This window comes from Elephantulus edwardii, unplaced genomic scaffold (assembly GCF_000299155.1).
Source record: "Elephantulus edwardii isolate Elephantulus edwardi_28Jun2011 unplaced genomic scaffold, EleEdw1.0 scaffold00117, whole genome shotgun sequence".
NCBI lineage: Eukaryota > Metazoa > Chordata > Mammalia > Macroscelidea > Macroscelididae > Elephantulus > Elephantulus edwardii.
The window spans coordinates 4,842,196-4,864,605 of NW_006399867.1; the positions used below are offsets into that span (position 1 = coordinate 4,842,196).

Genomic DNA, 22,410 nt, shown 5'->3' on the forward strand with positions numbered 1-22,410 from the left:
TTTTTCTCAGTCTTACCCCAACCCTGATATCAGTCCTATTTTACAGCAGTGGCACCATGCAATATTTGTCCTTTTGCATCTGAGATATTTCACTCAGCATAATGTAAGAGGAATCTCTTTGCAGTTGTGTCATTGCCAAATATATTTCCCCAGTCTCTATTGCATCTCAACATCAAGAAGAAGAAATATCTTCACCACAGCACCTATAAGCAACATCATGATAGATAGAGAAAAGAATGAAATTGTCATCGACTTAATCTTATTTTGGATCCACAATCAGCACACTTGGTACCAGCAGTCAGGAGATCAAGCAGTGCAGTTCATTGGGCCAGTCCACTGTCAGGGCTGCCAATACTCGCCAAAGTACTGTGGAGCAATGATATAATTTTGAAGACTAAGGTGCACTAAGGTGCACCTGATTCAGGCCAAGGTATTTTCAGTCACTTGCTGTGATTGCATGTGAGAGCTCAACAGTAAATAAGGATGACAGAAGAATTGATGTCTTTGAGTTGCGGTTTTGGAGAAAAGTATTGAATATCCCAAGGACTGCCAAGAGAACAAGCATATATCTTGGGAATAGTGCAGCCAGAGTACTCCTTAGAGGCAAGGAAGGTGAAACTTTATCTTACATGTTTGGGGCATGTTGCTAAGGGAGGATGTTCCTTGGAATGGGACAACATGTTTGGAAAGGTCAAGAAAAGAGAAGAAGACCCTCAGCGAGATGGATTGACATGGTGACTGCAGCAGTGGGTGGAAATGTGTCAGAGCTGATGAGGATGGCACAGGACAGGGCAGAGTTCAGATCTGTTGTTCATAGTGTTGTTTTGAGTCATATTTGACTTGATGGTACCTAACCTACAACAGCAACACTGTTCTCTTTATTCTTTTGTAAAGGACTTTAAAAAAAATTTATTATTACATTTTATTAGTTTTAATGAACATTTACAGAGATTTTGGGTTTTCATTCATTCATTGTTGCACTGTTTTGTAAAGGACTTTTTTTTTTGTAAAGGACTTTTGATGTACATGAGTTATTTCTTTTTTAGAAAATCTCAAGCATTTAATTTCTCCTCTGTTGGTTGTGCATCAGTAATATTTGATACTCTATTTGTGACCTAACTCAGAAGTTTCAAGTTTGCCCCATTTTATTTTTTTTTAAATGATCCACACAGTTGAAGGTTTTACTCTGAGGTCCTTGATCCATGTTGAGTTAGTTTTGTATATAGTGTGAAGTATGTCTGGGTGTTATATGAATTTTTTTCCAAATAGATGGCAAGTTTTGCCAACACTGTTTGTTGAAGAGACTGTGCTTTCCCTAATTTTTTTTATTTCATCTCTTTGTCAAAGAGCAGTTGTCCATAGATAAATGGATTATTTTTTGTTCTAAGTTCTCTCTATCATCCCATTGATCAACGTACTTCTCTTTGTACCAGTCCATGCTGTTTGGATGGCTGTGTCTGAGTGGTATAGGTTTTTGAGATCAGAAAGTCGCAGTCTGAGATTTCCTGCTTTCCTAAGAATCTCTTTTTTAAATTTTTTTTACGCTGGTTTATTTACAGTGTTTGAATACATTGTTTTTTAAACAGGATCTTTCCCATTTCCTTCACCAACCCCTCCACTCATCAAATTGTGCAGCCATTTGATTAAAACTCCCATCCTTGCCCCTCCCTGCCAGATCCTAATGATCTTAGCAGTGTTCATAGCAATGTTATTCTCTGTTGCAAGAACATGGAAACAGCCCAAATGTCAACCACAGTTGAATGGATTAAGAAATTATGGTACCTTCATGTCATGGAATACTATGCAGCATGCAGAAGCAATGATTTTGTAAATTACTACCTAACCTGGGGGCAGGACTTGAGAGCATTATGCTAAGAAAACGAACTCAGTCCCATAAAGACAAATACTGTGTAAGTCCTCAGTATCTCTTTGTTTAGCTGTGGTCTTTTTTTCTTCCCATAGGAAGTTGATGATTGCTTTTCCTTATTTTTGAAAAGTGATGTTGGTGTTTGGATGGGGATTGTATTGCATTTGTAGATTGCTTTTGGTAATATTGCCATTTCCACAATGTTACAGCTTCTGATCCATGAGCATGGCATGTTTTTACATTTCTGTAGATTTCTCTGAGTTTTTTGTAGTAGTGTTTTTCTTTGTGCTTTTTAAAAATTGTGTGTGTGTGTGTGTGTGTGTGTGCGTTTGTACCGTCAAATCAGATCTGACTGGTACAGGAGGAGATTGTTCCTCCTTCTCCAGCAGAACATCTGGTGGATTTGAGCCGTGCACCTCTGGGATTGCAGTACACCTTCTTGCCACTAGGCCACCAGAGCCTGCCTTGTAGTAGTGTTTTATCGTTATCTTTGTGAAAGGTCTATTTGAGGGCTCTGCCTCAGGTACCATATCTGCTAGTCTCCTCTAGGTGTCCTCTATTGTACATAGGGCTTTCAAAGGCCTCTTTTTTCAGAAGTAGATGGCCAATCCTTCCTAGTCTTTCTTAATTTGGATGCTCAGCTTTAGAACAGTTATCTGTCAGACAAGCATTTTACTGAAAGGAGCAGGTGAATGACACTCCACCGTTACAGAAGTAACCAATAAAAGAAGTGATGCCTTTGAGTTGTGGTGCTGGAGAAGAGTCTTGAACCATGGACCATCAAGAGAACAAACACATCTGTCTTGAAGAGGGTGAAACCGAGCTGCTCCCTGGAGGCAAGGATTTTGAAATTCCATCTCTCATACTTTAGGCACATGGCTAGGAGGGAGACCAGTTCTTGGAGAAGGACATCATGCTTGGGAGGGTGGAGGGACAGCACAGGAGAGGAAGACCCTGGATGAGATGATTTGACATGGTAACTGGGGTAATGGGATTAGATGTGTCAGAATCGGTGAGACTGGCTCAGGCGAGGTCAGGATTCAAAGCAATTATATATAGAGGTGTTATGAGTGGCAGGCAACTGGATGGCACATAACAACAACAACAACAACGGTCTTTTGTATCTCTGATTAAATTTATTAATGAATTTAATGAATATTTCATCTTTTTGGTGGCTATTATAAATAGCATTGTTTTTCTTATTTGCTTCTCAGAATTTTCTTCATAAAACTATGGAATGGGTGGCTGGGCTGAAGGAAATGAGAAGAATCTTTTGTGCAGTGTATTCAAACTATAAATAAATCAGAGTAACATAAAAAAATTAAAAAACTATATGGAAGCTGATTTTTTTTCCTTCTGTATTGATCTTGTATCCTGTCCTGTTGCTAAAATGGGCCGTTAGATCCAGTAATTTCCTTACTGGGTCTTTGGGATTTATTTTCTGGCTATGTTATCACGTTGTTGTTATTGTTACATGCCCTAGAGTCAGAACTGACTTCGAGCTGGCCCTCCAGTGGGTTTTAAGAAATTGTAAATTGCATGAGAAGAGATTACCCATCTTGCTCCCACAGAGCAGCTGGTGTGTTCTGCGTGTCAGAAACTCACTGCAAGAGTTCGATTGGACTACCAAATTCTCCCTTTGATACTGCAGATTCCGTTTTCATCTCCTTAAGTTTCCTAGGATGTCAGAGATAGTGAGGTTGGCCCAGGGCAGGGCCACTGTTCACAGGGTCGGTATGAGTCGAGGTCAGTAGCACATAACAACCAGCATGCCTTTTGAGCCCGGCCTGAAGAAGTTGTTGCAAAGCACCTTTGAGCTTCAAAAGTTTCTCCCTGTCCTTTGGCAGGTTTGCTGACCTCAGGTTTGTTCGAGTAGCAGATCTACTGCGAGGGAAGTTGCCTCTGCAGCCTCAGCAGTATCAATCTGTGATCCGGACGCACTGCCTGGATGCACACCAGGTTCTGATCACCAGGTCGGTATCTGGGCCCAGAAAGGGGCTGTCCCACCGCATTGCCCAGTCTGGAAACCAGCCTCTCCTTACCCTTACCCTGCTGACTTGTGTTCACGTCCTGCCTCCAGCCTCCCGTGCCTGTCTTCTCGCGATGTTTCTATTGCCACGTAGCCTGTCTTGTCTTTTCTAACTGCTTCTCACCCCCCTCTTCTAGTCTCTCTCTCTCCCTTTCTGAAGGTCTCATTTTCCATTTTTCATGAGAGGACCTCTTCTTTCCCCTCAAGGCTGGAGTCCTTTAAGCCTCTTTGGGGACTAGGACAATACATTCGAGTCACTATCTTCAGAGGACCCGGATAAATAGCATCAGACTTTCAAAGTTGGGATTGTTCAATTATTTTTAATTCCTTTTTTTTTTTTTTTGTCTTTGCAAAGGCAAATCTGAGCTAAGTCGCAAACCAGGAAAATTCTCTCTAATAAATGGTGAAAATAATACCTACTGTATAGAGTTTTTAATGGGGTTGTTGTTGTTGTTGTTAAGTGCTGTCGAGTCGCAGACGACTCATAGCGACCCTATGAAGGAGAGTCCTCGACGCTTGGGTGCCTTTCATCCTCTCTCTACGTTCATAGGGTTTCCAGAGGCGAGCTGTTATGGAAGTGGATGCTGCTCCTGCTTCCAATTTAATGGGCTAGGCACATGATAATAACTCCAGAAAGATCCTAATTGTTACGTCCGTAACTATGGTTGTTAGTAGTGAGGCATGGTGGGTGGAAAGGTTTTGGGAAGTGGTTCCCACTGGAAATTAGACACTGGGAGAAGTGGGAAGAAAGGTACAATGAAGAAGCCATTTCTTATTTTAAAAATTACTTTAAGACCTGCTTTTAGCAGCCACCAGCACACTGACGTTCTCCTTCCACATTATTTTTTTCTTTTTCTCGTCTTTCTCTCTTTGTACCAAGTCCAAGTTAGAGGTCAAGCACTTGCCAGGGAGAGAAATTGGAGAGAATCATTCCAGCTCCTTGTGCCCCTTCCTGTCACCCCAGTGTCTGGTGATAATGAAGAAAACGTAGCCTCAGTGCAGTGTGCCACCCATCACCCCTCCCGATTTTGTTGTCAGTGGAAGAAACATTCAGATTTCATTGCTTTCTTTTCAGGAATGGGATAGTGGCAAACGAAACGGCCAGGGATGCCAAGGGACCAATCAGTGAGACTGTTTAAGGGTAGATGAGGCCATCTGTTCTGCCAGGGAGAATGAGTGTGGCGGGCAGCATTGCTGGGAGCTCTGAAGGCCCCCTCATTTGGATGTTCTTCTGTCTTTACAGTTGGTTGCCCGCCTGTGCCAACCTTTTTATCTCTCGGAAGGACCAGTGGATCCATTTTGCTCCCAAGAACGAGTATAATTCCTCTCATATCATTGAGGAGTATTTTGCATCTGTTGCCTCTTTCATGTCCCTCCAGCTCAGAGAACTGGTCATTAAGTCTTTTGAAGACCTAGTCTCCTTTTTCATGATACACAAGGTGGGTAGACGACTGGTGGTGGGTCGTCGGCAGAGGAAACAGCCTGGTTAGAATCAGGTGTTCCCTGACTGCCCTAGTTATCTAGTGCAGAAACCACAAGTGGGTGGATTTATCAAGCGAATTTCTTTCCTTACAGTCTAAGAAGCTAACATAAAGTCATGTAACATATTGGGCAGCTAACTAAAAGGTTGGTGGTTCAAATCCACAAGCCACCCCAACAGAGAAAGATAGATAGTCTCCTTCCCTGAAGTTGTACAAACTCAGAAAGCCAATAGAGGGCCCCTGTTAGTTGGAACCAACTTGACAACAGTAGGTAGTCGTTGGTTTTAGGAGTAGGGTTTATATATATCCACACTGGAAACAAGTGTGTCTTTAGCGTCTACTTCATGGTTCCTTGGAGTTGTCTATGTTTTGGGACATCTATTGTACCCCATCTCTTGCTCACTTTTTTTTATATTTTAAAAGAGATTGACTCAATGCACACGTTATATCAGTTCTGCCTTATTAACAAAGACCATCCATTTCCAAATGGGATTATAGCTATAAATGTAGAGATAGGTTTTACAATTTTTGTTACTGGGGGCACAATTAAATTCATGATATTCTACCTTTCCCCAACCCCCAAACTCACGTCCGTGCTACATGCAAAACATATTCACCCTGTATATCATCAGAGCCATTGTTCATAGAGTGCTCTGGTGGCCTAGTGGTAAGAAGCTACACTGCAATCCTGACTCTCCAGGGAGTTTTCAGTGGCATTAAATCATTCAGGAGGAGAGATTGCCCATCTTTCTTCTGTGGACCAGCTGGTGGCCTCGAACCACGTGACTTCAATATTGCAGCGTAGTGATCAACTCAATGTCAGTGAGTTTCGTTTTAGTTACAGATACTTCAGGGAGAGATTATAGAAAGAGAATTGATGCCTTTGAGCTGTGATGCTGGAGAAGAGTGTTGCATATACTATGGACTTCCAGGAGAACAAACAGATTCATCTTAGAGAGGGTGAGACCAGGCTGCTCTTTGGAGGCAAGGGTTCAGAGGCTTCGTCTGACATACTTTGGACATGTTGCCAGGAGGGACCGGTTCTTGGAGAAGAACATCATGCTTGGAATGGTGGAGGGACAGAGAAAGATCGTTGATGAGATGGATTGATTCAGTGACTGTTGTAATGAGGGTGGGTGTGTGAGAGACAGTAAAGTTGGCACAGGATAGAGCTGTTTTCAGGGCTGTTGTACACAGAGTCGCTGTGAGTCGCAAGTGACTTGATGGTACATAACAACATCTATTCAATGAAAAAAGTCTACTTTCATCATGTACAGTAGGGTGGTTTGTCATGTATAGTTTCCTTGATATCATTCCATAACTCATCTAGGCTTTGATCATTAGTGTCAGTGCATGGCATCTATTTTGTGATTGTCTCTAAATTCTAATGGGATATGCTGTGATCTTGCCACTATTGTTGTTGTTATGAGTCATTGATTATTATGTAATTGTTTTTGCCACTAGTGCACTTATTTTCCTTTTCTTCAGCTTAAACTTGAACTTGTGTATGAGCAACTGATAGTCTTTTCCACTATTGGTCTCTGGCCTTGTTCTGATTGATTATATTGAATTTTCATTGTTGTTCTCTGGCCCTGTTCTTACTGATAACATTAGGTCCTCTACTGTCTTTTTCTGCAGATGTCATTAATTTGATTTCTGTGTATTAGGAAAGATTCACAATTATTGTTGTTTTTGTTGTTGTTATTAAATGTAGTTGAGTCAAGTATGATTCATAGCAACCCTATGAATAAAAGATCTAAACCCTGTTCTATCCTGGGCAATCCTTACACTTCCTGACACACAAGAGCCCATTGCAGCTGTAACCATATCAATACAACTATCTGAGGGTCTTCCTCTCCTTCATTGACCCTCCACCCTTCCCGGCATCATGTCCTTCTCCAAGGAATAGCACCTCCTAGCAACATGCCCAAAGTATGTGAGGCGAAGCCACATCATTCTTGCCTCCAAAGAGCATTCTGGCTGCACCCTCTCCAAGATCAATCTGTTTATTCTTTTGGCCGTGCATGGAATGTTCAGTGCTCTTCTCCAACACCACAGCTCAAAGACATCAATTCTTTTTCTTATTCATTGTCCAGCTCTCAGTTGCATGCACCTTAGTCCTCAAACTGCCATCATTATTTCTCAATAATTTGGAGAGGTCCTTAACTGGGAAGACCAGATGAGTTGTGGGAGGATATTAAGGGTATCATCCAGGAAGAGTGCAAACGGTCATTGCAGAGACAGAAGAGGAAGAGAAGACCATAATGGATGCAGAAGAGAATCTGAAAATTGCACTAGAGTGCAGAGAAGCCAAAGCAGAGGGAATAATTCAAGATACTAAAGAGTTGAATAGAAGATTCCAAAAGGCAGCACGGGATGACAAAGTAAAATATTACAATGAAATGTGCAAGGAGTTGGAGTCAGAAAATCAAAAGGGCCGAACTCGCTCAGCATTTCTTAAGCTCTAGGAACTGAAGAACAAATTCAAACCTCGAGTTGCTATAATCGAGTGTTTTCGGCAGAATATTAAATGATCCAGGAAGTATTAAAAGAAGATGGAAAGAATATACTGAGTTTCTGTAGCGAAAGGAATTGGCAGACACAGAAGAATTTCATGAAACAACATATGAACAAGAGTACAAAATTACATCATGTAACCTCCAGCCCTGCCACTTGTCACCAAGGCCTGTTTTCCATCCACCAATCCATTTTTTGTTTTCAGTTTTTGCATTCCAATCAACAATTATTATTAATTCATCTTGACAGCATGTTTAATGAGTTTCAGAGTGCAGAAGCTGGTAGAACTGAGACGTTAGTGGTTAGTGTGTATATCTGAATAATAGCCCTAGTAACAGTCTGCTGTTAGGGACCTCTCCAAAGTACTGAAGAGCAATGGTGTCTCTCTGGAGACTAAGGTGCGTCTGATACAGGCCATGGTCTTTGCTATCACTTGTTATGCATCACAGAGTTGGACGATGACCAAGGACGATAGAAGGAGAATTGATGCCTTTGAGCTGTGGTGCTGGAGAAGAGAATTGAGAGTACCATGGACTGCTGGGAAAACAAACAGATTCACCCTGGAGAGAGTTAAACCGGGTGGCTCCTTGGAGGCAAGGATTCTGAGGCTTCATCTAACATACTTTGGACATGTTGTAAGGAGGAACCGGTCCTTGGAGAGGGACATCATGCTTTGGGAGGGTGGAGGGACAGCGCAGGAGAGGAAGGCCCTCTATGAGGTGGATTGATTCAGTGACTGGGGTAATCGGGATGGGTGTATTTGAGACAGTGCGATTGGCACAGGACAGAGCAGAGTTTAGGGCTATTGTACATAGGGTCACTATGAGTCTCAAGCGACTCAACAGCACATAACAACAACAATAGGTTTTACTTGTGTATGAATGGATATTATCTTCTTGCCAACAAGGTTGTATATCAGCATGTATGTTAAAATGTTATTTTTAACAGTGAATGAGATACCTTTTCTCTTAAATTTATCTTTCTGAGCATAGTAGACTGATTGGCTGAAAATGGCCAGGATCACTCCATTTAAGCTCTTGAATACCTAGGATTTTGATCTTCTTGTGTCCTATTTCCTTTTGCTAACTTCCAATTTTGCTACATTCACACCTCATACATTCCATTTTGTGATGATTAGTGGATGATTGCAAGTCTACCCCTTCATTTTGGATCGTGCTACATCAGCAAATCGAAGTCCTACTTTTCCAAGCTTGCTGTCTTTCTCCAGGGACCTGGATCCCTGATAACAAGTCTTATCATCGTTTCTTCTAAGGAACGTTCTGGCTGTAATTTTTCTGAAACAGTTTTGTTCTTCTCTAAGTCATGATACAGCTTGTGTTCTTCACCAGCCCTATAATTCAAATATCTCAGTTCTTTTTCATTCATGGCCTAACTTTTCTGTATATAAGAGGTGATTGAAAACAGCATGACTGGGATCCAGCACATTTTAGGACTTGAATTACATCTTTGCTTTGTTAACATTTTAAAGACTATTGTCTTTTACAGCAAATTTGCTCAGTACTTAACACTGTTTTGTGTGTGTGTGTTTATTGTTGTTATGTACCATCGAGTCAGAGCTGACCCATAGCTCACCCTCCAGCGCAGCGGGTTTTCAGAGGCAGATAATTGCAGGGGAGGAGATTGCCTATCCTTCTCCCACAGAGCAGCTGGTGGCCTTGAACCGCGTGCTTTCAGGATGACAGTGCAGCATTTTGCTACGAGGCCACCAGAGCTTATCTGTATATCATCTGTATCTATCTATAATCTATATCTATATTTCTTTTCCTAACTGCCACGCCCATGCGTATTGATTGTAAATCCACATAAAATGAAATCCTTTACAATATCATTTTTTATTGGTTTATCTTGATTTTGTTTCTTGGCCCAGCTGTAAGCATTTTTAATCTTTTTTGTTCTGAAGGCTATATAGTCTTTAAGCTTCATCACTAAGTGTTTTAAATCTTCTCTGCTTTCAGCAAGCAAGGCTGTGCCTTTTGTGTACTGCAGGTTTTTACCGAGTCCTCCTCCAATCCTGATGCCACATTTGTTTCATGTAGTCTACAGTCTTGGATTTTGTGCTCATCACACAGATTGAACAGGCATTGTAAAAGAATACAAAGTTGATGCACATCTTTTCTTATTTGAAACCAGGAATTATTCCCTTGCTCTGTTTGAACGCCTGCTTGGTCTAAGTATAGGTTCTGCAATGGCAAAGTTAAGCTGTCTGGAATTCTCATTTTTACAGTGTTATCTGTAATTGATTATAATCCATGTGGATAAATGCATTTGCGTACTGATAGGTAAACAAATTTCTTTCTCATATTCTCTGCTTTTGACCAACACCCTTCTTAACATCAGAGATTGTATCCCTTCTTCTATGAATTCTTTTGAATCCAACTTTAATTTCTGGATCTAGCCACTTTTTTAAAGTATTTTCAACAAGATCAGGAGTTGGAAAATTTCCAAGTAAAATAAAGACCACTGGATAAAGGTTTTGTGAAACAGAAGAGATCTCAAAGGGGTAAGGTATACTTAGCCATATTTTGAACGTTAAGAGTAGCGATGACCAACTCTTAACTTTCTTTTCTGTTGCTTATGAGCAATATTAACAACTAAAGTTCACTATCTTAATGTTAAAGTGCTTCATTTTATGATGATCGCTGTATCTTATGTCTTCTCAAGGATGGAAATGATTTCAAGGAGCCCTACCAAGAGATGGATTTCTTCACACCTCAACAAATCATGATCAAACTTGAAGTCAAAGAACCCATCATTGTCTTTAACCCGTCGTTTGATGACTGCTGGAAAATAATACAAGACTCTTTCCTGGAAATCATTAGAAGCTCTGAGAAGATCCCCAAGGTACTGTATTCACTGTTTCATTCACTTGAAGTTTTGTTCACTTATTAAAGAAACTGTTTGAAGTGGCTGTTTGTACAGAGCAGTCTAGTGTGATACTCAGAGAGGGGCATTTTACTTTGGGGAGCAAGACCTGAGCATACTTCCTGCACTAGTAGGAGGATCTGGGTCATAAAGAAATACCAGTGCACCCTTGAATTATGCCTCTAAGAATATTGAGTCTTTGTTAGATGAAACTAGAGTTCTAAGATAACTTTTTTCCCTCTTTGTAACTTTTTGTTGTGGTTGGGGTAACAGTTGACAGAGGATATTTATTTTCCATTCACAATAATTCATACATTGTTTGATTTTTTACGTTGATTGTCAATCAGCGTTCCCACAATGTAACACAGCATCCTTCCCACTTCCTTTCTGTGTATCCCACTTCAGTTCATCCTACTTTTCTATTCCTTCCTGCTTTCTAAGCTTTATCACTGAGCAAATGTTGCCCTTTTGACCTCGTGTGGTTAGTTGATTCTGGAGAGTCCTGCCTCCCGGGTGTTGCTGTGCACCAGATAGTTGCGTCTCTTGTTTGACTGGGAGTTGAGCCCTGTCTGTGAGTTCTGTTGGGAGCTTAGTTGCCCCCCATATGCTTGTCCCAGAAGCACAGATGTGTCTTAAGCCATATCCAGCTTGAGTTAATAATTCATTATGTATCAGTTGCTACTTGCCAAGGTTTTCCATTCAATGATATTTTATTTTCATAGTTCATACAGTTTGTGTTTGGGGGTCTTTTTAATCACACATAGGGGGACAATGAAGATTTCATTTTTGCCCTGAGCCCTGTCTAGGTTCATTTTCCAGGAGGAAGTTATTGGGAAGATTCTAGACACTGATCAACAGTCTTACTCCCAGGCAAGTCCATCCACATGGACTCTTCTATTATGAAAAATAGAAGATTCTTTCAAGTCTTTTATTTCCCCCTGAGAGTTTACTAAGGCAAAGGGCCTAGAATCCAGATCGACATGTGAGAGAATTTTATGTTTTCTCTTTCTCTCTCCCTCTTTCCCTCTCTTTTCTCTCCTCTCCCCTTTCCCTTTTAGCCTCTCCCCTCTCCCCCTCCCCTCTTCCTTCTCCCCCCCTCACACACACAGACACACACACACACTCTTACATCCTGTCTACTTTGAGACTTTTGACCATATTTCACTTTGCCAAGAGATCAAGATTAGAGTTGGTGTTTAGAGAGAGCATATAGAGTCCAAAGCTCTCTAGTTTGATTTTACAAAATAACTTGTGTCTTAGTTATTAATCTAGCCAAGTCTGTGTAACAAGAAACTGGGTGTGTGGAAGAAGAGGAAATGAAAGCGAAGACCCTGTAATTTGGAAGGATCAGTGTGGGGCTGGGACAGATAAAGTACATACTACTCGAGCTTCTGCTCTCTGCTGCCGAGCAGCATGTTTGAAGGCAGCTGGGCTGAGAGAGACCAGGGCTCACGTGGCTTCTGGGGCTGGTCCTAGACTTTGCGGACCCTGCCGCTGTGAGTTTGAACCTACTTGTTATCACTTGACAACAACAAGAATGCCAAGAAGACAGAGGTATAGATCATGGTTTGTACCAGGTATGAAAACTGGGCCCAAATGAATGCCAGTGACTTCGCTGGATTGTAACAGAAAACATCACAGGCTGTTCATTCTCCATCTGATTTTGTTCACGACACTGGTCCCTTCTCTAAACTCCTTGAACTTTTCTCTCTAACTTGGCCGCAAAAATCTAAAATCACAGTCCATCAACTTGATTAGCTAATGAGATAATCTAACAGCCGTGGATGACACCCTTATCTCCTACCATCCTGGCTTCTTTATGGCTCACAGAAGCAACTCATTGCCATTAAGTTGGAACTTCCAGTAAGGTGTCAGAGGGAGGAGATCCCACAAGAAGAGATTACCCATCTTTTCCCCATGGAGCAGCTGGTGAATTCAAACTGCCTACCTCTGGATTGGCAGCACAACTCCCAATCCACTAGGCTACTGTGAATTCAGAAGTTAGGGAGAAAGAGTCAAGAAAAGATAAGAAAATAGTACTTAAGGGAGAGGGGAAAAAGATTCTTTGTGTGAGAGTTATTTGAAGAAAGCAAAGTAAATATTAGCAAATATTTGTCTTAGCAGAGAAATACAGATGCTTTGATATTAAGTGAAGTGATTAGCAAGATAGAAATAAAATGAAGCTGATAATGGGTAAAACCTACCTCACTACTGTTTAGGGACACTGACTCACAGTGACCTTATAACTCACACAGAGCTGCCCCACAAGATTTCCTGGGTGTAATCTTTGTGGAAGGAAATCAACCAGGTCTTTTTTTTTGTGGCCACTCAGTGGATTCGAACTGTCAACCTCTTAGTTAACTGCCAGCTGCTTAATCACTTTGCCATAAGAGAAGTTGCTTCTAAGACTGAAAATACACTGAGATGATGTTGCATCAGCATTAGAAGCTATGTCAATGTATTATTTTTCCCAATCAGGAAAAAAGTATATATTATTATCAGAAAAGGAGAATTCTCTCATTTGGAATACCAAGGAATGTGATAGCCCCACATAGAGAAGTGGAACATGCTGCTGATGAAAACAGGAGTTCTGGAGGCAGAAACCACAATTACTAACTGGTTAGGACAGGTTGGTGTCGTTTTTACAGACTGCTCTGTATCAGAGACCTGGTCATAATTAATGGACAACAGGAGATGTTCATTCTTCTCTCAGCTGAAGACTCCTCCCAGAGAGACTTCTCCCAGAGAGATAATCTACTGTGCTTACACGTTTGGCCTGTGGCTGGCTTGACAATACTAGTTGTACTGCACTGTACCATTTCATCAGGAGCCCTAGTGGCATAATGGTTAAGCACTCAACTCTTAACCAAAAGGTTGGTAGTTCAGACCCAACTAATGGCTCCAGGAGAGAAAGACCTGGTGCTCTGCTTCCCGGGAAACTTTATAGGGTAGTTCTGTCCAGTTTCATGTGGTCGCTAGGAATCAAAATCAATTAAGTAGCAATCGGCAACTACAAAACATTTCATCAACATAATTGACCGATGCCAACCCCTCACTTTCCTTGTCATTCACTCCTGTCTGCAATATTACCTCAGCAAAGAAGGCACTCTTCCACAGAGTTAGAAACCTTTGCACTGGCCAAAGATCACTTCCTTTCTTTCTTTCTTTTTTTTTCAGATCACTTCCTTTCTAAATTGGTACATTCTCTCCAAATGTAGGTAACTTGTATAACTCAGCGAAGCACTCAGAAGATCCAGGAGTGATAACTGGACATGTTCTTAGTAGGGAAGGTCATGAAACGAAGCAGGTTCCCACCTGAGACTCCGCCACAGTCTACATTGTGGTGTCAGTGAGAATACATGTGCCAGTATGTTGTTAGAGTATTCTATCCATGTGGAAACACAGAAATGTGAAAAATTGGCTAGGAAGCTTAAGGGGCATTGAGTCTGTGTTAACAGAGGGAGAACAGTCTAGAAAAAGAGAATGAGGACGGTTACACAACTTCCATGATAGAATCAGTGTCACTGACTTGGACGTGTGCAGCTGGTTTAGTTAGTATATGCTGTGTATGTCTGCAACAACAAAAACATAAAATAAGTTGTTTGAAAAATAGATTGTTAGAAATAGATTGTCAGATTGTTAGAAACCACAGTGGCTCATAATCATAAAAGTAGGGTGTTTCCTGATATTGTGAAATCACTTCATACTTAATATCTTGCACAATCTTTTAAAAAAAGCATGTTGGGTAAATTATCTTCTTGTCTTTCTATTCCTCTTAAATCAAGAAAATTAATCCTTTCATCTACAAAATAGGACCTTTGTCTCTTACTTTCACTTTAACATGTAGCACATAGACTCATCAATAAATTTTGATCAGAGATAGAGCATTTGTTTTGCTTGTCTGATGAATGTAAAGCAAAGATGGGGAAGGAGCATTGCTATATTTTTAAAATAAACACAAATACATATATGTCATATAATATTCACTTGTGGGTAAAATTCAATGATATTAACGATCAAAGTTAACAAAGGGAGCATATATAGGAAAAAATAATAGATGGTGTGTCGTCCCCCCCCAAGAGCTGAGAAGAGAATCAGTCCCATCTCTCCCTTTTTAAGATAAGAACAGTGAGGTTCAGAGGAGAAATAGCTTACCTAAGTTCTCATAGGTGAGGAGAATTAGAACTGCTTGTCGTCGTCGTGTACAGTCAATTCAGAACAGATCCATAGCTGACCCTCCCGAGGATTTTCAGAGGCAGTTATTTGAACAGGAGAAGGTGGCCCATCTTTCTCCTACAGAGCAGCTGTTGGATTTGAACCATGTACTTTCAGGATTACAGTGCAGCTTCTTACCACTAACTAGGCCACCAGAGCTTGCTGGTGTCTCTAGTAGCTTTTAATTAGAGGAAGTAGGCGGGGGTAGGGAGGGAATGCCACTGTAATAATTTTAGAGAATATTTATTGAGTACCTGCTGGGTGCCATGCTTTTCCTATGCCCTAGGAACACAAAAATAAAATCAGATTAGTTATCAATGAAATGTTTCTATTCCAACTAGAAAGATAGGTATGGAGCCATTATAGCCCAGTCACTTTATTATAGTTGTGATGATACCAAGTGTCTTAACCGGTAACCCAAAGCATCCTGGGAGCGCAGGGAGCTTTTAAGAGGCGCAAAGATTAGGAAGACAAGGAAGCCAGGCAAAGGGAGAAGACAGCTGATAGCAAGAGAGGGGCCAGCATGGTGATTCCAGCACTGTCCAGGGAGACTAAAAAACACCCAACTCATTGCTGTTGAGTCATAACTGATCCATAGTTGACCCTCCAGTAGGTTTTCAGAGGCTGTAAACTGTACAGGAGGAGATAGCCCATCTTTCTTTGGCGGCGCAACTGGTGGTTTTAACCTAAGTTCCCTCGAGTTGGTAGTGTAACTCTTTACCCACTAGGCCACTAGAAGGAAGCAGAGTGGGAAATGGAGCTGGTACCTCTGGAAACGAGGCCATTGTAGTTTTGCAGATTTTAATGCTACCTCCTTCCTTCTGTGACCACCCCCCACAATTGATTTCTGCTTTTCAGGTGGAATCTCTCCTATTCCCAGAGTTGAAAGGCTATCATCTAACCCTTGGAACGGTGAGAGCTGACGAAAAACTAGTTGCTGATTTTGTGGATCAGACTCTTAAGGTATATCAGAAAAACCAAGTTGGCCCTAACAAGTAAGTTTTTTTCTGATACGACTTTATTGATTAGCCTTTGGCATGAGTAGAAAGTTCTTCCTCAAACAAACAAGCTCTATTCCCACATTTTCTGGAAAAAAAAAAGTAATAAAAATAGCCAGCACTTGAAAGATGAGTAAACTAGGCAATTAATCTTTAGTCCCATGTTACAGATGGTTGTTGTTATTAGGTGCCGTCGAGTTGAGTCTTAGCGACCCTGTGAACAACAGATCTGAACGTTGTCCTGTCCTGTGCCGTCTTTACAATCTCTGACACACTCAAACCCATTGCCACAGTCACTGTGTCAGTCCACCCGGTTGAGGGTCTTCCTCTCTTTCGCCCTCCCTCCACCTTCCCAAGCGAGTTGTCCCTTTCCAAGGAATAACCTGTCTTAGCAACATGCTCAAAGGATGTGAGACATTTTACAGATAAGAACGCCTTACTTTCCCTACAGGAAACAAGCAAATAAATAGAGAGAGGCGGGGTTCAAATTTCAATTCAGTATCTGAAATCTTCCTGCTACTTGGATTTTGCATTGAGACAGTTTTGCATTTTAGCAAAGTGACATAATGCACATATCATGTCTTTGGCAACAGCAGAGAAGGCTGAGGCAGCATAGTCAGAGTTGGGGTACTTCTGCAGCTAACCCTATGACCATTCACACACATAGCCTAACACTAGTTTTAGGTGGACATTTAAGGAAATTTTGCATTATTCAATGAATTTTGAAGAAACCTTGTGTTTCAGAGCTTTTGGGCTTTCACTCGCTCACTCACTCACTGATGTTGAGCCATTTCTCAATCATAGTACCCCTCCATCCTGTTTTAAGGGTATAAATGATAGCGAGGAGAGATCACCCTTCTTTTTCCTGGGGAACCACTGATTGTGGATTTGAACCATCAGAAATGTTCAGCCTTTGGGTTGACAGTACGCTTTGCTGCAGGTGACACTATTAGAACTCCCTTCTGAATAAAAGGGCTTGAGCATTGGGTATTTGAGTTCATTCTCTTTAATCATCTTTAAGCATCATGATTCAGAGTGCTTCACTGTTGCCTTTGTGCATTGCTGCAGAGGGTCAAGGACTGCAGTCTTCAATATAGATTGAAGCATCACATCAAGAAGACAGTGATTCTCATCACTGGGCCTGTTGACAACATTATGATAGATGGAGAAGAGATTGAGATTGTTAACAATTTCAGCTTGTTTCGTTCTACAATCAACACTCTTAGCACCAACAGTCAGGGAATTGAAAGATGAATTGCATTAGGAATTATGCTGTCAGGGACCTCTCCAGACTGTTGAAGAGCAACAGTGTCAGACTAGAAACTAAGGTGTGCCTGATCCAAGCCATGATCTTCACAATTACTTGCTATGCATCAGAGAGCTAGAGACTAACTGAAGAAGACAGAAGAAGAATTAATGCCTTTTGAGTTGTGGTGCTGGATAAGAGTGTGGAACATACCATAGACCACCAAGAGAACAAACAGGTCTATCCTGGAGAGGGTGAAACGAGTTGCTCCTTGGAGGCAAGGATTTTGATGGCCTGTCTCTCATACTTTGGGCACATTGCCTAGGGGGACCAGTCCTTAGAGAAGGACATCATGCTTGGAAAGGTGGAGGGACAGCATAGGAGAGGAAGACCCCAGATGAGATGGATTGTCACAATAACTGCAATAATGGGGCAGATGTGTTGGAGACAGTGAGATTGGCTCAGGATAGAGCAGGGTTCAGAGCTATTGTACATAGGATCGCTGTGAGTCGCAGGTGACTCAATGGCACACAACAACATGGATATACTTTAGGGTGACTTTGTCTTCTAGCTTTTTAACCAGGATCCCGGGATTGAAAGTTGTTGTTAGGTGCTGCAGAGTCTGCTGACTGTACAACAGAATGAAAACCTGCCTGGTCCAACACCATCCTCATGGCCATTGCTTTCTTGCTCTGTTTGTTCATTGTTACAGTCACCATATCAACCCATCTCATTGAGGGTTTTCCTCTTTTTTTTATTCACACTCTACTTTTCTAAGCATGATGTCATTCTCCAGGGACAGGCCCCTCTTAACAGCAAGGCCCAAATATGTGAGACAAAATTTTGCCATCTTTGAATCTAAGGATCATTTTGGCTGCATTTCTTCCAAGATAGATTTGTTCATTCCTGGACAGCCCGTGGTATGTTCGATATTCTCCGTTAACACTATAATACAATGGCATCACCTGTTCTTCAGTCTTCCTTATTCATTGCCCAAGGTTTGTATGGATACAGGGTGATGGGAAATACCATGGCTTCAGTCAGGCACACGTTAAGCAGTGTCAGTAATTACCAAGGGACAAGAGGTGTATACTGGGACAATGAGGTGTACCCCAGGCAAAAGAGGATGGAAAGTTACCCTAACCCAGGATTTCTCAACCTCAGCACTACAGTCCTTTTAGGCAGGAAAATGAATGTTGTGGGAGCTACCCTGTGCATCATACAAAGGTTTGCAATATCATTATCCTAATTACACCCAGTGAGCTATTCAGCTCTGTCAGGAACCTCTTCAGAGTACTGAAGAGCAACAGCATCAGTCTGGAGACTAAGGTGTGCCTGATCCAGGCCATAGTCTTTGCAGTTGCTTGCTATGTGTCAGAGAGCTGGATAATGACTAGGGATGATAGAAAGAGAATTGATGCCTTTGATCTGTGGTGCTGGAGAAGAGTGTTGAATATATCATGGACTGCTAGGAGAACAAACAGGTTCAACCTGGAGAGTATGAAACCAGATTGCTCCTTGGAAGCAAAGATTCTGAAGCCTCGTCTGACATACTCTGGACATGTTACAAGGAGAGACCAGTTCTTGGAAAGGGACATCATGCTTGGGAGATGGAGGGACAGCGCAGAAGAGGTAGACCCTCAATGAGATGGGTTGATTCAGTCACTGGGGCAATGGGGATAGTTGTGTCAGAGACAATAAGGTTGGCACAGGATAGAGCAGGGTTTAGGGCTCTTGTACATAGGCTCGCTATGAGTCACAAGTGACTTGATGGCACATAACGACTATCAAGTTGGAACTGACTCATAGCTGACCCTCTGGCAGGTTTTCTGAGGTATATCACATGAGAGGAGATTCCGCGTCTTTCTCCCAGGGAGTAGCTGTGGCTTTGAACCACCTGATTTTAAGTTGGCAGCCCAGCCCCTGCACTCAGTTTCGACTTCACAGCACATAACAACATAAATAGTAGGTGATGCAAAAGAGCCCATGTAGTGCTGTGGTTAAAGCTCTGAGCTCCTAACCAAAAGGTTGACAGTTTGATTTCACCAATTGCTCCTCAGGAGAAATGTACTTCAATCTGCCTCTGTAAAGATTTACAACTTTAGAAACCCAATGGGATTGACGCAGTGGAAATAGGTTTGGTTTTAATGAATTGTTGCTACTGTTGAGTTGGGACTGACTCATATATGGCCCAGTGGGTTTTCAGAGGCAATAAATTGCACGGGAATTGATAACCCCTCTCTCTCTCCCATGGAGCAGCTGGCGCATTTGATCTGTGGGCTGTTGGGTTGACAGGGTGATTTCCTTACCACCACGCCACCAGGGCTCCACAAGAGAATTTACTGGATTGGATGGTGCAAATGATTTGTACTTGCTACATAGGGTCGCTATGAGTCGCAAGTGACTCGACGGCACATAACAACAACAACAACAGTAACCTAAAAGGAGCTCTGGTGGCCTAGTGGCAGGAAGCTGCACTGCAATCCCAAAGGCACGAGGTTCGAGGCCACCAGCTGCTCTACAAAAGAAGGATGAACAATCTCCTCCTGTGCGATTAACTGCCTCTGAAAACCCGCTGGTGGGTCAGCTATGGGTTGTTCTGACTCTGCAGTCCACCACCACGAAACAGCTAGCCTAAAGGTTGGCAGTTCAGTCCTACCTCCTGGTACTGCAGACGATCGTTGCTAGCTGCCCTCAAGTCCTGATTCATAGTGATCTCAGTGTGCAGAGGACTCATCCTTAGGGTGCTTTAGGGTTGTGACCTTTGGGAGCAGATTTCCAGGTCTTTCTTACGAGGTACCACTGGGTAGATTCAGCTGCCAGCGTTGCACCTAGTGGTGGAGTGCTTTATTAGTTTCACCACCAGGGACTCCTCGTCCAGAGCTGGCGATCGGCTTCTGTAAGGGTTACAGCCCTAACAGTCCCGTGCAGGGGTTCTCTTCTGAAACACATGGGCTCAATTTGTGTGCCGGTCTGTAATTCACCGCAACTAACAACATTTAAGAGCATATTCACAGGCATGAAATTCACCATTTCTAAGTAATTCCGTTCCCTGATTTTTAGTATATTCAAAACACTTTCATCACTATACCGCCCCCCATGCCAAAAATAGGATTAACTTTGGCAGTCACTCCTCTAGGATTATACTGGGTCAGAGAGCATTGGTGGCCTAGGGGATAAGGAGTTGTGGTATCCATTCAAAGTCTCATGGTTCAAATCCCCCAGTTGCTCCTCAGGAGAACGGTAGTCAGTCTCTTCCTGTGTGAAAGTTTCCTGCCTCAGAAAACCTGCTGGAGGGTCAGCAGTGGGTCAGTTTGGACTCGACAGCACACAACAACAATCCATTTGGTCCATTTTTAAGGGTGTATTTTTTATCATTTTTATTATTATTATTGCTGTTTGCCACTCTCACTTCTATGTTTCTGTGATCTGAATTTGTATGCTTTCTTCTTTATTCTGTGTTCTTCAATCTGGAAGATACTTAAATGTGTACAAGAAGTATGATGACTTACTGGATAATACGGCAGAGCGAAACATCACCGCTTTCCTGAAAGAAAACCATGACATCGAGGATTTTGTGAAGGTAGGAGATGCCGCTTCACGGTTTGTGCGCTTGTGGCTTGTGTGACAGATGGCCCAGTGAGGGGCCGTATTTGTCTGGTTAGTGGACACGCTGTGCTTGACCCTGGCTGGAGCTCAGTCAAGGTGGGGCCACGGGTGAGTGAACACAGTGTTGGTGGTGAAGGAAGGTACTGAATGTGCTCCTTTCTACAGAGGATCAATGACATTAAGAAGCTGAGAAATGAAATTGCATCCATGCACATTACCGTGCCTTTGGCCATGTTCTGCCTCGATGCCACGGCCCTGAATTACGATCTCTGTGAGCGAGCCCAAAATCTTAAAGATCGTCTGATTCAGTTCCAGGTGGATGTAAACCGGGACACCAACGGCAGGTACTGTTAATCCTGTTTGAAGAAATTCCAAGCTACTTGGCATGCGTAGTCTAGGAACTGTGCTATTTGATCGTCATCTCTATACTGTACCTGCATTTTAACTGATGAAGCTCTATATTTTTTGGTTGTAAGAAATATAAATTTAACCTAGACTGGCTTAAGTAGGAAAAGTAACATAGGGTTCACATAGTAAAGAGTTCAAGAGTTGCTGGATACGGATGCAATGCTGCAGCGAGGGTGCACTGCCTTTCTCTGTTCCACTCTCCTGTGTGTTGGCTCTGTTCTCTGACAAGCCAGATTCAGCAGTCTAGGCTTAGATCTTCCCATTGAGTAGAGGCGGGAAGAAGAGAGTTTCTCCTTTTTCCACCAGTCTCAACGAAAGCCCTGCCTGCGTGGCATTGATGGGAAATGGGCCAACCGATTGGTGTGGCCATGAGGGTGGCCCAGATCTCCTTAGTGGTCACATTCCTGGGGCAGGTTGTCAGTCCACCTCCCCAAACCACATGAATCCAGAGTGGGAGAAGGATGATTTCCCAAGAAAGCTTCCAGCATTGTCATTGCTGGGAGAGGAAACTGGCTCTGAGAGAGGCGGGAGGTAACAGCTGCCTGCTCCACTATATCTATGGGAACGGGAGGAAGTGGCCAGCCCTTGTTATCTTTCTCACTCTGAATTACAGAGGAAGGTGATTTTACTAATAATGATACCTGCTGTTATTGGATAACTTATTTTTTTTTTGTTTTGTTCTCTCCCTTTTGTTTTTCATTTTATACTGATTTATTTACAAAGTTTGAATACATTGTTTCTTACAAAAGATCCTTCCCATTTCCTTCACACACACACACACACACACACAAATACACACCATCAAATTGTGCAATCCTGTGATTAACCACTCACCCCCTACCCTGCCCATACTTAACCCTCTGCTTCCACCCCCTCCCCCCTTGGATCCTCATACTCATTCTACAGTAATGGCTTCATACATTTGTCCTTATGGGACTGAGTTAGTTCACTTGGATGGCTGTTATTATTCTGAGGGAGCTCTGGTGGCCTAGTGGCAAGAAGCTGTGCTGCTGTCCCCAAAGGAATCCACCAGTTGGAATCCACCAGCTGCTCCACAGGAGAAGGACCGGCAATCTTTAACTAACTGCCTCTGAAACCCTGCCAGAGGGTCAGCTAGGGGTCGATTCTGACTACGGTGTACAGTATCAACAACATTG

General features: G+C 42.3%; 1 protein-coding gene across 1 annotated transcript in view; it reads left to right on the forward strand.

Moving 5' to 3' along the window:
- Nucleotides 1-22,410, forward strand: part of DNAH3 (dynein, axonemal, heavy chain 3) — a 230,099-nt gene that overhangs the window by 15,751 nt on the left and 191,938 nt on the right. The window contains exons 8-13 of the mRNA XM_006892705.1: nt 3,715-3,840; nt 5,140-5,335; nt 10,577-10,756; nt 15,851-15,987; nt 20,714-20,819; nt 21,011-21,189. Of these exons, the coding sequence (XP_006892767.1) occupies nt 3,715-3,840; nt 5,140-5,335; nt 10,577-10,756; nt 15,851-15,987; nt 20,714-20,819; nt 21,011-21,189 (924 nt within the window). The remainder of the gene's footprint in view (nt 1-3,714; nt 3,841-5,139; nt 5,336-10,576; nt 10,757-15,850; nt 15,988-20,713; nt 20,820-21,010; nt 21,190-22,410) is intronic.